This window comes from Myxocyprinus asiaticus, chromosome 3 (genome assembly GCF_019703515.2).
Source record: "Myxocyprinus asiaticus isolate MX2 ecotype Aquarium Trade chromosome 3, UBuf_Myxa_2, whole genome shotgun sequence".
In the NCBI taxonomy this organism is placed as follows: Eukaryota; Metazoa; Chordata; class Actinopteri; order Cypriniformes; family Catostomidae; genus Myxocyprinus; species Myxocyprinus asiaticus.
The window spans coordinates 36,723,185-36,742,794 of record NC_059346.1 but is presented as its reverse complement, the minus strand read 5'-3'; the positions used below and the strand labels follow the sequence as shown (position 1 = coordinate 36,742,794).

Genomic DNA, 19,610 nt, shown 5'->3' with positions numbered 1-19,610 from the left:
TTTAATTGTTATTTCTTCTCCATTCTCATATTTGCTTTAGCAGGGATGCAGAACAGTGTTTATAGAATATTGTTTATAGACTTAAATTCACACACATTTCAATGTACCTTAATAATAAGATCCTGTTTCTGGAAATATATTCATGCTTTGAATATAAGGGGGGGGGGGGGGGGGTCCTAGCTGTACTATATAAGTCCTCCTTTCATTTAAAAAAAAATTGTTCAAAAGAGAACTGGCCTCCAGGTATGTATATATCATTGCCTTAAAATTATTATTATTATAAAATTATTATACAATTATAATTTTGTTCATCCCCATTAACTGCATTTAAAGTTACATTCACCAGGAATTAAAAGTTATTATTCCTCTTTTACAGTCATGGAGACACAGTCTTTACTTCTCTGCCTGGCAGTGTTAACAGTAACTGGTAAGATTAATTGCATATAAAAAAAAATAATAATAATAATTATAGTGCTAGACCTCTATTAATTGCAATAATATTATTTGTTACTATTTAAACTTTTACTGCTTTTTGCTTACATCTTTTTAAATGTAAGTTTTAGGCTTGAGATTACTTAAAATACATATCATATGGTCAATAAATAACTATATATACTGTAAATTACATAAAGGCAGTAAATATTGTCTGGTGGATTTATGTCTTTAAAGTAATAGTTCACCCTCACAGCCTCAGGTACCATTATCTATCATTGTATGGAAAAAGATGCAATGAAAGTGAATGGTGACTGAGGCTAAGATTTTGCCTAACATCTGGGAAAAAACATCTGGGTTTGGAGCAACGTGAATGATGACATTCATTTTCATTGCATTTCATTTTCATTTTTGGGTGAATTATTACAATGTAAAAATTGAAGTACAAAAAAAAAAAAATAGTAAAAATGCTTGATATAGGTGAGCTAATGATCTCACTTGGTGCATCAATGATACAAACTTATTTCATTGTCAGTATAGAATTGTATAGAGTATAGTCAGTTTAGAACAGACATCTAAAGTTAGAAATTGGCTATGAGAAAAAAGTAGTGCTAATATTGTGTTTTTTTCTCACTACAGCCATAAGGGGATGTCCTATAGGGCGTGAATTTATAACTGCTTTTATGACAAATTACCAATATGGCAAAGCCAGTCCGACCCTCTCCATTACAGCACAGAATTCCCCAGCAACTGTGATTGTGGAGATTAAGGGTCTAGCTTATAATGAAAAGGTGACCATAGCACAAGGTGAGACCAAACGGATTACCCTCCCATCAACCACTGAGATTGAAGGTGATGGAGTCTTCCGCAAAACTGTTTCAATCTCCTCTAATGCTGACATCACAGTGGTGTCGTCTAACATAAAGGAATTCACAGGAGACAGCAGTGTGATTTTCCCAATAAATCAACTTGGCAGAAGTTATGTAGTTTTTACTCCAAACACAGGTCCATATCCGTACAGAAAGGAGGTAGCCATCATCAATGGCAGGGAGATGAACACAGTTGACATTTTCCCCAGTTCACAACAATGGAAAACTAAGACAAAATCCATCACTTTGGCCCCCAATGAGGTTTATCAGCTTCGCAGTTATGAAACTTTGTCTGGAACAAAAATCATGTCCACACTCCCAGTGGCTGTCCTGGCAGGACACGAGTGTTCCATGATCGTGGGCACTTGCGAGCATGTCTATGAGCAGCTGATCCCAACTGAGTCTCTCTCCAATGAGTATCTGGTGCCTGCGATGCATCAGTCCTACTTCAGCAAAGACACAGCCTATGTGGTTGCTACAGAGGACAACACTATTGTGTCCATTTTCGATAGGAATAGGCATCCTAAAATAAAAAAGCTTCATTCTGGAGAAGTTGCCAATGTTGATTTAGGAAGAAATGCAAAAATCCTTCAAAGTAACAAAAATATCATGGTTATGTATTTCAGTAGCAATCTTCCCAACGATGAGTTTCTAACAAATGTCATACCCACCTCCGAGATGTCAAAATCATGGACCATTTACTCTCAAGATGGTTATGATAACACGGCTGTAATTGTTGCTGAGGCAGAGTCAGCCAACACTATCAGCAAGTCACTGAAGTGGAAAGCATTTCCTGCAGACAAAAAGTTTGTGTGGGCTATCATGTCAATTGGTTCTCAGAAAGGTCCCATCACCATATCTGGAGATTCACAAATGGCTGTTTATGTTTATGGTGGAAAACTAAGGTATGGATATGGCACAACAGGAGTGTGTAACACAGGTAAGAAATCATGTCTGCATGACTGCATTTTCTTCATGTTTTGCATGAATAACATTTTAGTTGTCTTTGTAACTCATCAAAATCACTAAAATAAATTTTCCCTTTGTTTTCCCTAAGGTTCTACATTAACTCCACCTCCACCAGACCCCTGTGAGGCTGTTAAGTGCCGTCAGCAGGAGGAATGCAGGAAGGGTGTCTGCGTCCACACTTCCAGTGCCACGTGTCAAGCAGTTGGTGATCCCCATTATAAAACGTTTGATGGGAAACGGTTTGACTTTCAGGGAACTTGTACCTACATAATGGTGAACAATACAAAGCTTCAAAAGGGCCTCACTCCCTTTACCATCTTGGCAAAAAATAACCACAGGGGAAGCAAAAGGGTGGCATATGTGAGGACGGTTTCTGTCCTTGTGTACAATCACACAGTGGTGGCTGGGAGCCAGAGAGGAGTAGTAGAGGTAAAAGTGAAAAGCACTTGACTTGTAGTATCTTAATATAAGTATTTAAATAGTAATACACAATAGAATTATTATGTAGACATTATTATTTATAATAACTTTCAACCAGAACTAAATTTCTCTTTCTTTATTCTTTGTGTTTTTGTTCCTCATTCTAGTTTGATGGTGAAAACACCTATTTACCTCTGACTATAGATGGTGGAAAAATAAAAGTTGAGCAGAGGGGATGGAGTGTTATTATATCAACAGATTTTGGCTTAGAGGTTAAATATGACTGGAATATGATGTTGTACATCACAGCTCCAAGCAGCTATTTCCAGACTCTAGGTGGACTTTGTGGAAATTATAATGGTGACCGTAGAGATGAATATACTGATCCCAAAGGCATGGTGGTCCCTAGTATCCTTGAGTTTGCCAAGAGCTGGAAAGCTCCAGATAATGACCTATTTTGCAATGATGACTGTAATGGACAGTGCCCAAGTTGCTCTTTAAGTCTTCAAGAGCAGTACAAAAAAGACACAGACTGTGGTTTCATGACTAAAACAGATGGGCCATTTTCTAATTGCCACACAACTGTGGAGCCCAACATGTATGTAGATAATTGTGTCTATGATGTCTGTATTAATAATGGGATCAGAACCTTCCTCTGTAACAATATTCAGAGCTACGCTGATGCATGCATGTCAGCTGGAGTCAAGATCACTGGAAACTGGAGGACACTTTCCAACTGCCGTAAGTATATGAAAACAAAGTGGAACACTGATGTTGTTTGAGGAATTATGTTGCCAATTTATCAAACAATCAATGTGCAATATAGACAGAATATTTTATATTCAAGGTCTTTCAAGTTCCTCTTTTTTTTATAATCCTTCAAGCAACGGAGTGTCCAGTCAACAGCCATTATGAGCCCTGCGGGACAGCCTGTGCTGCATCTTGTGCAGATCGAGATGCTCCAGACAAGTGCACACTACCATGTGTAGAGGGCTGCCAGTGCAATCCAGGTTATGTCCGGAGTGGAGACGAATGCATTCATGTGAAAAAGTGTGGCTGTTCTTACAAAGGCCGATATTATCCAGCTGAACAGACATTTTGGAATGACAAGAAATGTACAGAGAAATGTTTGTGCAACCCTCAAACTGGGAAAGTTGAGTGTTCATTGACAAAATGTAAGAAGTCCCAAGTATGTGACACACGGAATGGAGTGAGAGATTGTTATCCACTGTCCTATAGTACCTGTCAAGGTGCAGGGGATCCGCACTATCGCACATTTGATGGTAAAACCTTTGACTTCCAAGGCACCTGCACTTATTATTTGTCCAAACTACTCAATATATCTGAACTATCACTCATACCCTTTGAGGTATTTGTCAAGAATGAAAACAGAGGAAGGAACATGGCAGTTGCTTACACTAAAACGGTATTGATAACAGTCTATGGATACACAGTTGTCTTAAGTAAGGACAGCCCAGGCAAAGTGAAGGTCAGTCCATTAAAAATCCTCATACATGAATAACTGCATATATAAATCAAATGTTACTGTACACTGACCAACAAAAATTGTGAAGGCTTTCAATTGAAATTAACTGGAATAAATTGTGTCTTAAAGGTTAATGATCTATATGTGAATTTGCCATTTGAACAAGAGGATGGTCGATTCTCCATATTCCGCAGTGGATACTTTGGTGTGATAAAAACTGACTTTGATCTGACACTAAAATTCAACTGGCACAGCCATGTAACACTGACTCTCCCCAGCACTTACTACAATGAAGTAGGAGGGCTTTGTGGAAACTGGAACAACAACCCTAATGATGATTTGCTCACTCCTGACAAAACACTTGCTGCAAACCCAACAGTTTTTGGAACCAGCTGGAAAGTCAAGGATGACCCTGGATGCTCAGATGAATGTCAGGGCAAAATGTGTCCTAAATGTGACACCACTGTGAGAAACAAAGTCACGTTTACAGCGCCCTGCAGCAAGATCACAGACAAAAGGGGCCCATTTAAAGGCTGCCATGAGAAAGTGAATCCCAGTCAGTTTTATGAGGATTGTGTGTTCGATATGTGTATGTATGGTGGCCATTTATCAGCCCTCTGCAATGCTCTCTCTGCCTACACAGCTGCTTGCCAAGATGCACTTGCCAATGTGGAATCCTGGAGAACTGACAGTTTTTGCCGTAAGTATTCAGTACAGCATTGATCACTTCAAAGATTTTGAATAACATGTTGCTCAAGGTTGATGAATGCAAAAAAGAAAAGTGAAAATAGTCCTTATTATGGTCTATTCACAGCTGCTTCCTGCAGGAAAAACAGCCACTATGAGGTTTGTGCGACAGGATGTTCCCAGACCTGCAGTGGCCTCACTGAGCCTAAGGGCTGTAAAGGGACCCCCTGTGTTGAAGGCTGTACATGTGATGAGGGTTTTGTCTTGAGCGATGGCGAGTGTGTGACTATGGAGCACTGCGGATGTACTTACAGTGGCCAGTACTACCAACTGGACGAGGAATTCTTCCCAGAAGGCATGTGCAAGCAGAGGTGTGTCTGCAAAGAGAACGGAAGAGTTCAGTGTGACGATGGATTCAAGTGCAGACCAAATGAGAAGTGCCAAGTCCAGAATGGAGTTCAAGGCTGTTTTCCTGAGGGCAAAGCAGTTTGCTCAGTGTCAGGCTATGGGCTTTATCAGTCATTTGATGGAAAATCCTTCAGTGTTGAAGGGGACTGTGAGTATCGAATGGTAGAGTCAGTGGAGGAAGATGAGGAGATAACCTCTTTCAGTGTGTTATTAAAACAGCTCTCATCTTCTGATGAGGCAGTTATCACTCGAAGAGTTAAAATACAAATAGATCAATACACGATCACTTTGCTGCCTGGCCGTATCTGGGAAATTCAGGTAAAATAGAGGGTACTATAACACTGACCAAATTTTAAAGAGATCAAGAACTGCTGTCTAAAATGTTTTGTTTTTATGTTGGTGTTCTCTTTGCAGGTGGATAACGTTAAAACCAATCTCCCAATGACTGTGGATGAAGGACTGGTGCAAGTCTATCAGAGTGGTGTTAATATTGTTGTGGAAACAGAATTTGGATTGAAACTGACATATGATACGGTCTCCATGGCCACAATTGAAATCCCATCCACTTTTAGAAGTGCAGTCAAAGGTCTCTGTGGCAATTACAATGGAAACAAGGTGGATGATTTTCTTCTGTCAGATGGTATTCAGACATATTCTGTGGTAGACTTTGCTCAGGGCTGGGCTTCACCATCAAACGGAATGATGTGCCAAACAAGTTGTGACTCCAAGTGCTCAAATCCTGACAAAGACAGACAAAAAGTGGCAGAGACTTCTTGCGGTATTATAACATTAGAGAAGGGGCCATTTTCTAATTGTTATGAAAAAGTTCCAGCCCAGAAATTCTTTGATGAATGTGTCAAAGATGTGGCAGCACAACCAAAAGACAAATCTGTTGTCTGCCGTCACATACAAAGGTATGTGGCCAGCTGTCAGGAGACTGGGACATCAATCAACAGCTGGAGAAATAAAACCTTCTGTCGTGAGTGGCTACATACTACATGTTCAAAAATACCCTTCCACTGGACTATTTGAATGGGTGTCATTTCTTTTACTTTGGACCTTACACTCTGTCCTGGCCAGAAGGAATGCAAAAAGATTTCAGTGACAAACAATTTCTCTGTCCACACAAAACATGAAAATGCTATTTGATGTGGAACAATCACAACCAATAAGAACATATTTGATGTTTAATGTATGGTTATGAGGAGTGGAATTTTGAAAATAATAATAATAATAATAATTTTTTACAGTAGACAGTGCTACCTGGCCCAAAGCTGCAGAAATAGAAACAAAATGACTTACAAAATGTCCTGTTACTTGGTGTTGCTGGTTGGGACAAAAATTATGATTAACATAGAACAGATAACTTTTATCACTTGTTGCTTAATCACATCATGTCTGGTTAGGACACTATGTTAGATGTTTTGAAGGTGATTTGGTACAGTAGATACTCAGCCAAAGACTGAACTCTAAGCTTTTCTCTAAAATTGATCTTTGTATATTTCCAGCACTCATGTGTTTTAAGAACAGTCACTATGAGCTCTGTGCTGACACCTGTTCCTCCACCTGTGCCAGCCTAACACAATCACAGAGATGCCCACCGTGTCATGAAGGATGTCAGTGTGATGATGGCTTTTTGTTTGATGGAGGTGAATGCAAGATGTTGGAAGACTGTGGTTGTCATGTAGATGGAAGAAATTACAAGGTTAGAAACCATCTGGTCTGTTTTATGCACTACAGTAGTCTAACATGACACCAACCTCAGAAACACACAGTGACTTGTTATCTTTCCCACAAATATTTGATTAATTCCATGAATATGATTTGTAGTCTGGCGAGACAGTGGTTCAAGAAGACTGCGAAGAAAAATGCCTCTGCAAAGCTGGAGAGTTCTCCTGTGAACCATTGGAATGCAATGAAGATGAGTTCTGTAGCACAAAAGACGGTGCTGTTGGATGCTACAGCAAAGGTAATTATGTTCATAACACAATATCAATGAATTACCAGATATACTGATGTATCTGTCCATTTCAGATTTCTGTAGGTATGCACTATTATGGCAAAATATTTGTTTAAAGTACAAGGTGTTTAAAGTAACATTCTTCACTTTATGATCCTCCAAGCAAAATACTGTCCAGCCAACAGTCATTATGAGCCCTGTAGCTCAGCCTGTGCTGCAACTTGTGCAGATCGAGATGCCCCAAACAAGTGCACTTTGCCATGTGTGGAAGGCTGCCAGTGCAATGAAGGTTATGTACAGAGTGGAGACGAATGTATTTCTGTGAAAAAGTGTGGCTGCACTTACAAAGGCTGGTATTATCCAGCTGAACAGCCATTTTGGGGTGATAAACAATGCACAGAGAAATGTTTGTGCAACCCTCTAACTGGAAATGCTGAATGCACACCAACGAAGTGTAAAAATACTCTAGTGTGTGGCACAAGGAACGGAGTGAGAGATTGTTATCCATTGTCCTATGGTACCTGTCAGGGTGCAGGGGATCCGCACTATCGTACATTTGATGGTAAAACTTTTGACTTTCAAGGTACTTGCACTTACTATTTGTCCAAACTACTCAATACGTCTGATCCATCACTGATACCCTTTGAGGTACTTGTCAAGAATGAAAACAGAGGAAGGAACATGGCAGTTGCTTACACCAAAACGGTATCGATAACAGTCTATGGATACACAGTTGTCTTAACTAAGGACAGCCCAGGCAAAGTGAAGGTCAGTCCATTAAAAACAAAACTCTTTTGAATAACACATTATGAATGACTGCATATATAAACTGACTAAAATGTTACTGTACACTGACCTTAAAAAAAAAACACAAGGCTTTGAGCAGAAACTAACTATATTAATTTGTGTCCTAAAGGTCAATGATCTATATGTAAATTTGCCATTTGAACAAGAGGATGGTCGGCTCTCCATATTCCGCAGTGGATATTTTGGTGTGATAAAAACCGACTTTGGTCTGACATTGAAATTCAACTGGCAAAGCCATGTAACACTGACTCTCCCCAGCACTTACTACAATGAAGTGGGAGGACTTTGTGGAAACTGGAACGAAAACATAAACGATGATTTGCTCACTCCTGACAAAACACTTGCTGCAAACCCAACAGTTTTTGGAACCAGTTGGAAAGTCAAGGATGACCCAGGATGCTCAGATGAATGTCAGGGCAAAATGTGTCCCAAATGTGATGCCAGTGAGAGAAACAGTGTCACATTTACAATGCCCTGCAGCAGGATCACAGACAAAAAGGGCCCATTTAAAGGCTGCCATGAGAAAGTGAATCCCAGTCAGTTTTATGAGGATTGTGTGTTCGATATGTGTATGTATGGTGGCCATTTATCAGCCCTCTGCAATGCTCTCTCTGCCTACACAGCTGCTTGCCAAGATGCACTTGCTAATGTGGAATCCTGGAGAACTGACAGTTTGTGCCGTAGGTATTCAGTACAGCATTGTTCACATCTATTTAACATTTTAAATGACACTTTACTAAAGATTGATAAATGATTTTGCAAAAAAAAATAAATCTGTCCACAGCTACATCTTGCAAGGCAAACAGCCACTATGAGGTTTGTGCGACAGGATGTTCCCAGACCTGCAGTGGCCTCACTGAGCCTAAGAGCTGTAAAGGGACCCCCTGTGTTGAAGGCTGTACATGTGACAAGGGATTTGTCCTGAGTGATGGTGAATGTGTGACTGTGAAGCAGTGCGGATGTACTTACAGTGGCCAGTACTACCAACTGGGCCAGGAATTCTTTCCTGAAGGCATGTGCAAGCAGAGGTGTGTCTGCAAAGAGAACGGAAGAGTTCAGTGTGAAAATGGATTCAAGTGTGGACCCAATGAGAAGTGCCAAGTCCAGAATGGAGTTCAAGGCTGTTTGCCTGAGGGCAAAGCAGTTTGCTCAGTGTCAGGCTATGGGCTTTATCAGTCATTTGATGGAAAATCCTTCAGTGTTGTAGGGGACTGCGAGTATAGAATGGCAGAGACAGCTCAGAAAAAGGATAAGGAGATGACCTCTTTTAGTGTCTTAGTGAAACAGCTCTCATCTTCTGAAGAGGCAGTCATCACTCGAAGAATTGAAATTCAAATAGATCAATACACGATTACTTTGCTGCCGGGCCACATCTGGGAGACACGGGTAATGTAGAGGTTACTGTAACACTGAACATTGTTTTAAGAGACCAAGAACTGCTGTCTAAAATGTTTAGTTTTTATATTGGTGTTCTCTCTGCAGGTAGATAACATTAAAACAAATCTCCCAATGACCGTGGATGAAGGACTGGTGCAAGTCTATCAGAGTGGTGTTAATATTGTTGTAGAAACAGACTTTGGATTGAAACTGACATATGATACGGTCTCCATGGCCACCATTGAAATCCCATCCACTTTTAAAAGTGCAGTCACAGGTCTCTGTGGTAACTACAATGGAAACAATGCAGATGATTTTCTTCTGCCAGATGGTATTCAGACATCCTCTGTGGAAGACTTTGCTGAGGTCTGGGTTTCACCATCAGACAGAATGATGTGCCAAAGAGGTTGTGGCTCCAAGTGTTCAAATCCTGACAAAGACAGACAGACAAAGGCAGAGACTGATTGCAGTATTTTAACCTCAGAGAAAGGGCTATTTTCTAATTGTTACAATAAAGTCCCACCCCTGAAATTCTTTGATGAATGTGTCAAAGATGTGGCAGCACAGCCAAAAGACATGACGGTTCTCTGTCGTCACATACAAAGGTATGTGGCCAGCTGTCAGGAGACTGGGACGTCAATCAAAAGTTGGAGGAATAACACCTTCTGTTGTGAGTGGCTGCATTCTACATGTTAAACAAATAACCTTATTTTAGCTTTTTGAATGCCCCCAAAGGCTTTGTGATTGTCCCTTAGATGTGCAAAAGTTTATTTGTAACTGTAGGTTTTCTACCAAAAACTGAACACTATGCTCTTTCTTAAAAATTGTTCTTTGTATTCCTCTAGCACTCATGTGTTTTAAGAACAGTCACTATGAGCTCTGTGCTGACACCTGTTCATCCACCTGTGCCAGCCTGACACAGTCACAGAGATGCCCACCGTGTCATGAAGGATGTCAGTGCGATGATGGCTTTCTGTTTGATGGAGGTGAATGTAAGACTCTGGAAGACTGTGGTTGTCATGTAGATGGACGGTATTACAAGGTGAGAAACTATAGTTTGTTTTTGCTTACAATGGTCAAACATGACAGCAACCACAGAAAAATAGTGACTTGATATTTGTACTACAAAATATGTTTAATTCATGAATATGCTCTCCAGTCTGGTGAGACAGTGGTTCGGGGAAAGTGTAAAGAGAAATGCCTCTGCAAAGCAGGAAAATTCTCCTGTGAAGCCATGCAATGTGATTCAAATCAGTTCTGTGGCAGAAAGAATGGCAACACTGGGTGCTACAACAAAGGTAATTATATTCATACTATAAATACTATCAGTGATTTGTCGAATATATTGATGCTTCCTTCCATTCCAGATATTTTCATATAATGTGTAATAAAAGGCAAAACATTTATTTGCCAAGATGTTTAAAGAACATCTTGTCTTTATAATTCTCCAAGCAACAGAGTGTCCAGCCAACAGTCATTATGAGCCCTGCGGGGCAGCCTGTGCTGCATCTTGTGCCGATCGGAATTCCCAAAATAAGTGCACACTACCATGTGTGGAGGGCTGCCAGTGCAATGCAGGTTATGTCCGGAGTGGAGACGAATGCATTTCTGTGCAAAAGTGTGGCTGCACTTACAAAGGCCAGTATTATCCAGCTGAAACAACATTTTGGAATGACAAAAAATGCACAGAGAAATGTTTGTGCAACCCTCAAACTGGGAAAGTTGAATGCACACTAACAAAATGTCAGAAGTCCCAAGTGTGTGACACACGGAATGGAGTAAGAGATTGTTATCCACTGTCCTATAGTACCTGTCAGGGTGCAGGGGATCCACACTATCGTACATTTGATGGTAAAACATTTGACTTCCAAGGCACCTGCACTTATTATTTGTCCAAACTACTCAATATATCTGACCCATCACTGGTACCCTTTGAGGTATTTGTCAAGAATGAGAATAGAGGAAGGAACATGGCAGTTGCTTACACCAAAACAGTATCAATAACAGTCTATGGATACACAGTTGTCTTAAGTAAGGACAGCCCAGGCAAAGTGAAGGTTAGTCCATTAAAAAACAGTTAGACACATTAATATCAGTAACTGCATACACTAACAAATGTTTGTCAAATGTTATTGTAAACTGACCTACAGAAACCCATAATGCTTTTAGAAGGAAATAATTTGATGGATTTGTGTCTTGAAGGTCAACAATCTATATGTAAATTTGCCATTTGAACAAGAGGATGGTCGGCTCTCCATATTCCGCAGTGGATATTTTGGAGTGATAAAAACCGACTTTGGTCTGACATTGAAATTCAACTGGCAAAGCCATGTAACACTGACTCTACCCAGCACTTACTACAATGAAGTAGGAGGGCTTTGTGGAAACTGGAACAACAACCCTAATGATGATTTGCTCACTCCTGACAAAACACTTGCTGCAAACCCAACAGTTTTTGGAAGCAGTTGGAAAGTCAAGGATGACCCTGGATGCTCAGATGAATGTCAGGGCAAAATGTGTCCCAAATGTGATGCCAGTGAGAGAAACAGTGTCACATTTACAATGCCCTGCAGCAGGATCACAGACAAAAAGGGCCCATTTAAAGGCTGCCATGAGAAAGTGAATCCCAGTCAGTTTTATGAGGATTGTGTGTTCGATATGTGTATGTATGGTGGCCATTTATCAGCCCTCTGCAATGCTCTCTCTGCCTACACAGCTGCTTGCCAAGATGCACTTGCTAATGTGGAATCCTGGAGAACTGACAGTTTGTGCCGTAAGTATTCAGTACAGCATTGTTCACATCTATTTAACATTTTAAATGACACTTTACTAAAGATTGATAAATAATTTTGCAAAAAAATTATGCCCACAGCTACATCTTGCAAGGCAAACAGCCACTATGAGGTTTGTGCGACAGGATGTTCCCAGACCTGCAGTGGCCTCACTGAGCCTAAGGGCTGTAAAGGGACCCCCTGTGTTGAAGGCTGTACATGTGACAAGGGATTTGTCCTGAGTGATGGTGAATGTGTGACTGTGAAGCAGTGTGGATGTACGTACAGTGGCCAGTACTACCAACTGGGCCAGGAATTCTTTCCTGAAGGCATGTGCAAGCAGAGGTGTGTCTGCAAAGAGAACGGAAGAGTTCAGTGTGACGATGGATTCAAGTGTGGACCAAATGAGAAGTGCCAAGTCCAGAATGGAGTTCAAGGCTGTTTTCCTGAGGGCAAAGCAGTTTGCTCAGTGTCAGGCTATGGGCTTTATCAGTCATTTGATGGAAAATCCTTCAGTGTTGTAGGGGACTGTGAGTATAGAATGGCAGAGACAGCTCAGAAAAAGGATAAGGAGATGACCTCTTTTAGTGTCTTAGTGAAACAGCTGTCATCTTCTGAAGAGGCAGTCATCACTCGAAGAATTGAAATTCAAATAGATCAATACACGATTACTTTGCTGCCGGGCAACATCTGGGAGACACGGGTAATGTAGAGGTTACTGTAACACTGAACATTGTTTTAAGAGATCAAGAACTGCTGTCTAAAATGTTTAGTTTTTATATTGGTGTTCTCTCTGCAGGTAGATAACGTTAAAACCAATCTCCCAATGACTGTGGATGAAGGACTGGTGCAAGTCTATCAGAGTGGTGTTAATATTGTTGTGGAAACAGACTTTGGATTGAAACTGACATATGATACAGTCTCCATGGCCACCATTGAAATCCCATCCACTTTTAAAGGTGCAGTCACAGGTCTCTGTGGTAACTACAATGGAAACAATGCAGATGATTTTCTTCTACCAGATGGTATTCAGACATCCTCCGTGAAATACTTTGCTGAAGGATGGATTTCACCATCAGACAGAATGATGTGCCAAAGAGGTTGTGGCTCCAAGTGTTCAAATCCTGACAAAGACAGTCAGACAAAGGCAGAGACTGATTGCAGTATTTTAACCTCAGAGAAGGGGCCATTTTCTAATTGTTACAATAAAATCCCACCTCAGACATTCTTTGATGAATGTGTCAAAGATGTGGCAGCACAGCCAAAAGACAAGATAGTTATCTGTCGTCACATACAAAGGTATGTGGCCAGCTGTCAGGAGACTGGGACATCAATCACCAGCTGGAGAAATAACACATTCTGTCGTGAGTGGCTGCATATTTCACAATAATGTTCCTCTCTTATCTCACTGGCCCTCTTTTTATGTGGCCTTAAGATATGTTGAAGATAATGTGTAAAATGTAATATTCTATCTGAAACGGTTACCTGAGCCAGTCCTTATCATTTTGTTGTACTCTTCCAGCACTCGTATGTTCTGAGAACAGTCACTATGAGCTCTGTGCTGACACCTGTTCCTCCACCTGTGCCAGCCTAACACAGTCACAGAGATGCCCACCGTGTCATGAAGGATGTCAATGTGATGATGGCTTTCTCTTTGATGGAAGTGAATGTAAGACTCTGGAAGACTGTGGCTGTCATGTAGATGGAAGGTATTACAAGGTGAGAAACCTTCCGATCTGTTTTTGACATGCAATAGTCAAACATTCCACCAGCCATAGAAAAACACAGTGATATGTTCCCATTTTCACTTATATGTTCTGCAGTCTGGTGAGACTGTGGTTAAGGGAGAATGTAAGGAGAAATGCATTTGCAAAGCTGGAGAGTTCTCCTGTGAACCCTTGCAATGTGATGTAGATCAGTATTGTGGCAAAAAAGATGGTATCATTGGTTGCTACAACAAAGGTAATTATCTCTGTAATGACCAAAATTAAGAAATTGCAACATAAATGTATAGTATTGTTTTTGATGAAATCAAAATAGGTGATCATCCAATAAACAGATGTGCATTTCTATTCCAGACCTCTGCAGTTACCATGAGTGCCGTGAGAAAGAGTACTGCATTGTGAAGAACAATGAGGCAGTGTGTGTTGCAAAGTCAAAGGCCTCTTGCATGGCCATGGGAGATCCTCATTACAGAACCTTCGACGGCAACCACTTTTCCTTCCAGGGTACTTGCTCCTATACTTTAGTTAAAACGTCAGGCAAGGACCCAACACTAACACCTTTCAACATCGTCAACAAGAATGAGATGCTCAAAGACTCCCTTGGTTCTTACATCAAGTCAGCCAGCATTAAAGTCAGAGGTCATGACATCACTTTCATCCAAGGCAACCACAATCGTGTGATAGTAAGTCACTACTGAGTATTAAACAGAAGTATTTCACAGATTCAGATGTTTGTATGTATGATTATCCATCCGTCCGTCTTAAATCCCTCTCAGAATCTATTACACTTTGGAAAACTCTATCCTTTACATCTCTGCTGTTTGTTCTCCTTTTGTCCCATCTAGATTGATGGAACAGTTTCAAACCTTCCTGTGAATCTGAATTCTGAGGGAATCAGCATAACGTTGTCAGGGACTAATGGGATCCTACAGACAGACTTTGGCTTGGAGGTCATGTTTAACTGGGCAGATATGCTCATGGTGATATTGTCCAGCAGCTACTATAATAACATAGAGGGAATGTGTGGGACCTACAGTGATGACCTGGAGGATGACTATGTCACACCTAGTGGTAACAATATGTCAGACATCACAGAATGGGCAAAGTCTTGGAGCGTGCCTGAGAGCAACAGCAACTGCTGGCACTTTCCTCCTTGCTCAGAAGAGAAGAAGTCACTATATCGTGGACAAAGCTACTGTGGCTTGATAGAGGATGAAAAGGGCCCTTTTGCCCAGTGCCATCACATTATATCAAAGCGACGATTTGCTTCTGATTGCCTTTTCCAAATGTGTTTACGTGATGGAAGCCAAAAGACCTACTGCAATGCCCTCAGTAATTACATGTCATCCTGTGCGCTGGCAAAGGCTGACGTGTCTACAGGATGGAAGGAGCTTGCTAACTGCTGTAAGTGACGGCTATGATGCAATATCTTTGTTTAATGAACGTTGCAGTAACCTTAACATCATTACTGTCTTTTATTCTCAACAGGATTTGGAAAATAATTTTCACCGAGCTGCTTGGACACCAAATAGTGATAAATATCAAAATGACTCAATAAATAAACAATTTCTGTAGTGCAATTTAGAGTTAATATACTGTATGTTAACAACACATAACAATGTCTGTTTTTGTCATTGCTTTACAAGGAGTGTACCAATAATATCATTTAAAAAGAATGTTTAAGTTACGATTTCTTTTACAAAATTAAAGTTTCAGCATACGTATTCATGTAACTTAGCAACTTTTACTCTCCACTAATCAGTCTATAATCAATCTTGGGTTAAATTGTTCTGTTTTAAAAATGATCTACTCTTTTATGCTTTAAAATTAAATTCTTGCAACATCTCAAATCAGCTGTCATTTCCTGTTTGAGTGGCTGTTATTAAATGGCAAAAATGATCATTTACAAAAATATGGAAAGCAACAGTTAAGATTTGTTTGAATAAAGCACCTTTGTATACATATGCCAGCCATATGACAGCTTCTAATACTGATGTGTCAATAATTAGGTAGTATTTTCCTATAATTTAAACATACAATAGATTATTTAAATACCAAGTGTTTCACCATGGAACATTTCATGTTTGTGTATGCAAGCTTAAAGTGATAGTTCATCCAAAAATGTATTCTGTATTAACTTACCCTTTTGCTGTACCAAATCCCTTTGACATTCTTTCTTCTGTGAAACACGAAGTACATAATAATATAATATTTATTACTCTGTAATATACATAAATACTGTATATATACACACACACACACACACACACACTGGCGGCCAAAAGTTTGGAATAATGTACAGATTTTGCTGTTTCGTAAGGAAATTGGTACTTTAATTCACCAAAGTGGCATTCAACTGATCACAAAGTATAGTCAGGACATTACTGATGTAAAAAACAGCACCATCACTATTTGAAAAAAAGTCATTTTTGATCAAATCTAGACAGGCCCCATTTCCAGCAGCCATCACTCCAACACCTTATCCTTGAGTAATCATGCTAAATTGCTAATTTGGTACTAGAAAATCACTTGCCATTATATCAAACACAGTTGAAAGCTATTTGGTTCGTTAAATGAAGCTTAACATTGTGTTTGTTTTTGAGTTGTTTGTTTTTGATATATATTCCAGTATGTAAATATATATATATATATATATATATATATATATATATATATATTTGCAGCTCCGGAAAATATTAAGATCCCACTGCAAAATTATCGGTTTCTCTGGATTTACTATTTATAGGTATGTGTTTGAGTAAATTGAAATGTATTTATTATTATTATTATTATTATTCTATAAAGTACTGACAATATTTTTCTCAAATAAAAATATTGTGTCATTTAGAGCATTTATTTGCAGAAATAACAAAAAAGATTTCAGACCTGAATAATGCAAAGAAAGCAAGTTAATATTCATTTTTATACAAAACAATGCTAATGTTTTAACTTAGGAAGAGTTCAGAAATCAATATTTGTTGGAATAACCCTGATTTTCAGTCACAGCTTTCATGCATCTTGGCATGCTCTCTGCCAGTCTTTCACATTGCTGATGGGTGACAGTTTTTTGGAGAGTTCAGTTTTTTTTTCTCTCTCTCTCCCAGTCCGGTGGCGGAGGATGAACTAGCAAATTAGCGAACTCCAGGGGTGGTAACCAGTATATTTTACCACTGAGCTACCCAGGCCCCTTATTTCCCAATTAAGAGCATTTTCTATGAGCGATTTTATTAAGCGATTAAGCGCATATATTTTTTTATGTACACCCAGGATGTGAAATAGCACCCACCACCCCAAAATGCCATGAGGCTCAATCCAGTTCACGAGCTCCTCCTTCAAATGTATTTCATGCTCGAGTAATTTTGCTCATCAACCCGCAACAGGCGGGTGACCTGTAAGACGTCTCGGAGTGACACATGACAAGAAATGCTGTTAGTCAAAAAGACACGCGTTTGAAGAAACACACTTTATTATATTTTTAAGAACAGACAAAAGAACAGCCGTCAGTGCTCGTGTCTGATTGGCTGTTTTTTACAGAGGCGTGCAACGGGACCCTGTCTCATGGAGTAAGCGCATGTAAGGAGTTATCACTCCTTTTTCTCTGTTTCATTCAATTGAAAACTCTTTACAAGAATAATGTAATCTATGAGAATGCTGCAAATTATCTCCAATCATCTCGTGAGGTGCTGTGAGTTTAGTTTGCTTTATTTCCACGGAGCAGGTTGCTCTTGCATATTGTGAACGCAACTCTGCAGGTTCAGTAATATATACAGGTATCTTTGTATTAAAGAAACAAAGACGGTAGTGACTAAATCATGAAATAATATAAGACACCTTGAACTTAAAACTGAGTTCTATTTTCTTTTCTTTAGGCAGCATTAACTGTATTACCAAAATGCAATACAAACACATTCAATAAGAACACACATGGGAATTTATTAGGCTTATTTATTATGATTATGATTATCTTTACATTTATAATTGTCTTTAGTTCTTAATTTGTATGCTGTTAGTCATTTTTCACCTGTTGGGGGCCATTGGAGATGGTACATGTTTGGATTCGGGGTAGATTTTTTGATCACTTCGTTATTTTAATTGATTTTTCAATTCGTTTAAAGTGCAATTTGAATTTAGAAATGTCTTTTGTTTAAGTTTTTCATGTTTCAATAAATTAATTTAATTTTTAAAGCAAAGTCAATAAAGCAAAAATATTCACTGACCCTCAGCAGGGGGTTGAAGATATAATCGGATATCATTATATTTATTAAGGTGATTATCTTTCAAATATTTTTTTACATATCGCCCAGCCCAAAAGGGAAGTGAACTTTTTCATAAACAATTGTAAAATGAAGTAATTTTATGGAGACCCGCACAAACACGTGTACTCAATTCCATATTGCAACATGTTACCTATTAATTTTTGTATATTTGTTTGTTTTTGAGTAGTCTGTGGGCAATATAAACATTTTATTTTATTCAAAAACTTTGTTTTTGAAAATAGTAAATTATTCGTTTGTGGTATGGCTCTTTCGAAAAAATGCATCAACCAAAAATTAAAAAATTGGCTCCTTAGTGAAGAAAGGTTCCCGATCCCTGGTGCAGTGTTTCAGTAGCAAAACACCCAAACTTGATATTTGGGAGGGTCTTGCGAACAAAATGAGCACTCCCTCAAAATTTTCGGTGCAGTTGTTATTGGGTAGTCTTTCAAAATAAACAAACAGGGCAGTTGACATGAGTGAAGATTTGTGTCATCCATGTTTGTCTCTGGATAAAGCCGGCCAATGGAAAGCTAGATCATTTTTGTGTAGCTAATGAAAAGATGAAAACAACGATATGAGGGTTGTATATATCCTGATGACGATTCGCGAAAGTTTGGAGTGGAAAACCGTGGACTGTGTTTGTGTGGGTTTTGCGCTTTTATGCACTGTGTGCAGTTATAGCATGTTACTGCTGTACTGTCGACAAAGAACTCGGCTTTTGGACCCGCTCTGATCCACCCTCCTCGGCTTCAGTCACCATCACTGAGCGTATGGAGAACACACGCTCCCGACTGCATTTTTTCATCAAACCCCCTGTTCAACTGCACATCCAGAGGGTTCTTGCATGTCATTCAAGTCTAGATGAGCCACCCTCCCCGGCTTCGCTCACCGTGAGTTAGACACCGGAGCACACGCGCTCCCAATGAATGGACTTCCCACTGCTTTTCATTCAATTTGCATTGGGAGCAGGTGTGCTCCAGGCTTCACTGACGGTGATCGAAGCCGGGGAGAGCGAGGCTCCCTTTGGCTAAAGACCTAGAAAAATGACTGTCAATTTGCATTTGTATGGGGGAAAAATGAACAGAAGCATCTTTATTGTATGTAAAATTTTATTTCCATTGCAACATTTCAAATTATGTTCTTTTCACATTGTTTATAAAATGCATAAATATATATGGAATGCATTATAATATATTCCCAAATAATAATAATAATAATAAAACTACATCTTAATGTATATTTTGGTTTGTGTGGTATTTTTTACATTGAAATATAAACAAATTTTGTTTTGAACCACTTTGATCATTGGTTTACAGAGTTACTACAAATGGTCTATTGGCGCCTCCAAGTGGCCTTTTTTTTTTTGGAAGTACACTTACATAAATCATTATGGAACAAAGAGTTTTGGTCATATCGACTTTTAAATTGTGTCAGACCTTCATCA

At 39.3% G+C, this 19,610-nt stretch overlaps 1 protein-coding gene across 1 annotated transcript; it reads left to right on the top strand.

Moving 5' to 3' along the window:
* Positions 1–240: 240 nt before the first annotated feature.
* Positions 241–16,604, top strand: si:dkey-65b12.6 (IgGFc-binding protein). Its single transcript, XM_051674875.1, has 25 exons — positions 241–427; positions 1,072–2,241; positions 2,359–2,699; positions 2,858–3,431; positions 3,575–4,179; positions 4,306–4,876; positions 4,991–5,589; positions 5,686–6,250; positions 6,780–6,976; positions 7,102–7,240; positions 7,395–7,999; positions 8,148–8,718; positions 8,823–9,424; positions 9,521–10,085; positions 10,261–10,457; positions 10,575–10,713; positions 10,868–11,472; positions 11,618–12,188; positions 12,288–12,889; positions 12,986–13,550; positions 13,709–13,905; positions 14,010–14,148; positions 14,265–14,593; positions 14,756–15,314; positions 15,399–16,604. Coding segments are annotated over exons 1-25 (11,058 nt in total). The 5' UTR covers positions 241–378; the 3' UTR covers positions 15,401–16,604.
* Positions 16,605–19,610: the final 3,006 nt, after the last annotated feature.